This window comes from Gastrolobium bilobum, unplaced genomic scaffold (genome assembly GCF_033153095.1).
Source record: "Gastrolobium bilobum isolate Gb01-03AN ecotype WA unplaced genomic scaffold, APGP_CSIRO_Gbil_v1 utg32371, whole genome shotgun sequence".
NCBI lineage: Eukaryota > Viridiplantae > Streptophyta > Magnoliopsida > Fabales > Fabaceae > Gastrolobium > Gastrolobium bilobum.
This window is the reverse complement of record NW_026898885.1, coordinates 600,811-603,270: the sequence shown is the minus strand read 5'-3', so window position 1 is coordinate 603,270 and position 2,460 is coordinate 600,811. Positions and strand designations below refer to the sequence as shown.

The 2,460-nt window shown below is 34.6% G+C and overlaps 1 protein-coding gene across 1 annotated transcript; it reads right to left on the bottom strand.

The window, feature by feature from the left end:
- Window positions 1-571: 571 nt before the first annotated feature.
- Window positions 572-1,566, bottom strand: LOC133285063 (inactive protein RESTRICTED TEV MOVEMENT 2-like). Its single transcript, XM_061482218.1, has 2 exons — window positions 1,446-1,566; window positions 572-1,224 (listed from the first exon to the last, which is right to left on the bottom strand). The coding sequence occupies exons 1-2, from the start codon at window positions 1,564-1,566 to the stop codon at window positions 572-574; spliced, it is 774 nt and encodes a 257-aa protein (XP_061338202.1).
- Window positions 1,567-2,460: the final 894 nt, after the last annotated feature.

Sequence of the window (2,460 nt, the reverse complement as noted above, 5' to 3'; positions counted from 1 at the left end):
CTATAGCTTTTCTGGAATGAAGTTTCTTTTTGACTCGATGACTATTGATCATCATATATAACTATAAGAAGCCATCAATAATTACTAGTAATTAACAACCGCGTATGGTTGGAGAGAATTTTTTTTATTAAGGAAATATAATTACTAAAAATATAATGGAAAAGTGAGTTTAATAAAAAAGTAAAAAAAAAAATTTATTTGGTTGACAAAATATTATCGAAAAAATGGTACTGCTGCATAGTATTTTTGGTCCTCTTTATTCCATTTGACCGGTTATCTTTGAATACCATGTTAGAAGTAGTATTGTTGCATACTATTTTTTGTCCCAATTTCCACACAATTGTCTAAAGTTGGACAAATCAGTTTGCTAGCAAAATTTTTGAATGTCTTCTACCAAACAAAGATACCATAGAATACCAATCTAAGATGCATGGCTATCTTCGAAGAAAACCTCAACGAAACACTACCTTAAATCTTTTTATTCTCATACTGAATTTATGCATTTACACGTGCAAATAAGTCTTGTGCCATATTAACATAATAATAATAGCACACTGAAAGCAATTGCAATTTACAACTCTTTTTTGGGTCCTCCAAAAGATGACTTGATTGCATTCTTAAGGAAGAGCCCAAACACCAAAACAAAAAAGATGAGGACCAGAAAGTTCGCCAATTTCATTTGCTTCTTAACCTCTTCGACCAAACCAGAAAGTGCATTCTTATATTCCTGAGTTTGACGTGAAAGAAGTTCCAGGGTTGGTGACCTTTTATCTATTATGGCTTCTTCAGAGGTTGTAGCTTCTGCTCTCTCCTTGGCATCTGTTTCTACCTTGCCCTTTTCCTTGTTTTGTGGCTTCTTTTGAAAATCTTCATCTCCCTTTGGTTCCTTGAATGGTGTTTGTGCCTCAGTTTTTTCCACTGGCTTTTGTTGATCAACATCTCGAGCATTTGGTTTCTTAGTTGTTGGTTGTTGAGGCTTTGGAGCTTCTTGTGTTGGTGTTGTTGCTGCAGCTTGTGACTTGATGGGAGTGATCACTTTGGGAATCCTAACATATAACTTCCCATCATCAAACTTGGCACTAATCCCACTGGTGTCAGAATTAGGAGGAACAGGTAATTCTTTGAGAAATCGACGCCATTTGTTCTCATTGATCTTCCTTTCACCACTCACCTTCAGGATACGGGTTGAGGATATTTGAACCTTCAATTGCTCCTTTCTAAATCCTGTAAAATTATAGTAGATAGATATGTGCAAATTATTTTGGGAAGAGTGTCATTCTAAATGACATAACTTATGTCATTTTACTCTCACAAAAAAGGTGAGACCCACACTTTTATATTTTTTTGTCCACTCTCTCTTTTTCTTTATCTATCTTTTTTCTCACTTGAAATGACACAACTTTATATTATTATAAGAAAAGAGGCATAAACAAAATCAATTGAACCTGGAAGCATAACAATTAGCGTGGCACTTCCTTCGTCATGATCCCAGTTAAAGGATGGTTCAAAATCTTCGTAGACACGATCTGCTTGTGGTTGTACACGTGTCTTTTGATCCAACGACATTTGCTCCTTTATCTTCTCTCTTGCTTCTGTGTTATAGATATATTTGCCTCTTCTCTTGGAGAATGAAATCTCTGCTTATGTTACTTATATACACCTCGTTGGCTGTGTTTTCTTCAAATTTAGTTCTTCCTTTTCGTGCAAAGATTGATTTATGTTAAGGACTTTCTCTGTTGTCATATGCAACACAAAGAGAAAATACTTTACTTATATGCTAGGCAATGTGAGCTTCTTTCTCTCTTGAGTCATGCCCCTTACCCCAAACATACATGTAATCAATTTCTTTATTGCCCAAAGATAAGGATTTGGGACTGTTCCTTGGTGAGGGTTTTGCATTATTCTTTTCTATATTGTACAAACAATGAGATATTCTCTCGGTTAACAAGTTTGCAACTCAATATTTACCCATTCAAGTAATGGCTTGGATAGACTTTGGATGTGCATATACTGTGCCTGCGTGAAATGTATAAAATGAAACCAGTTTTTGCTAAAAAAAATCCTATTTCGTTACATCCTGATATTTGTTCATGAAACATGATATTTCGACAAATAAAATGCCAAAATATAATATTTTGATAGTTGTACCGCAACTTCTTTTCTTTCACTATCATTCCCGTCCCCGTCCTCTCTCAACACTCATTTCTTCTATTAGGAGACGTTTGGTAAAGAAGAAATTTTTTTTGTTCGGGAATCTCAATTTTCAGAAATATGATTTTTACATTCAGTTTACGAGATAATATCTGAAAATTAAAAATTTAGAAAAATTTAGTTTACCAAAAATCTCCAAGAATCCCGCAAGAAAATCAAAAATACGCTCATTTTCCACCTCCTTGGCTAAAGCAGTAGCATCTGCAGTACATTTCATCTTCAAACTCTGAAATTGATCAAGTTCAGTCC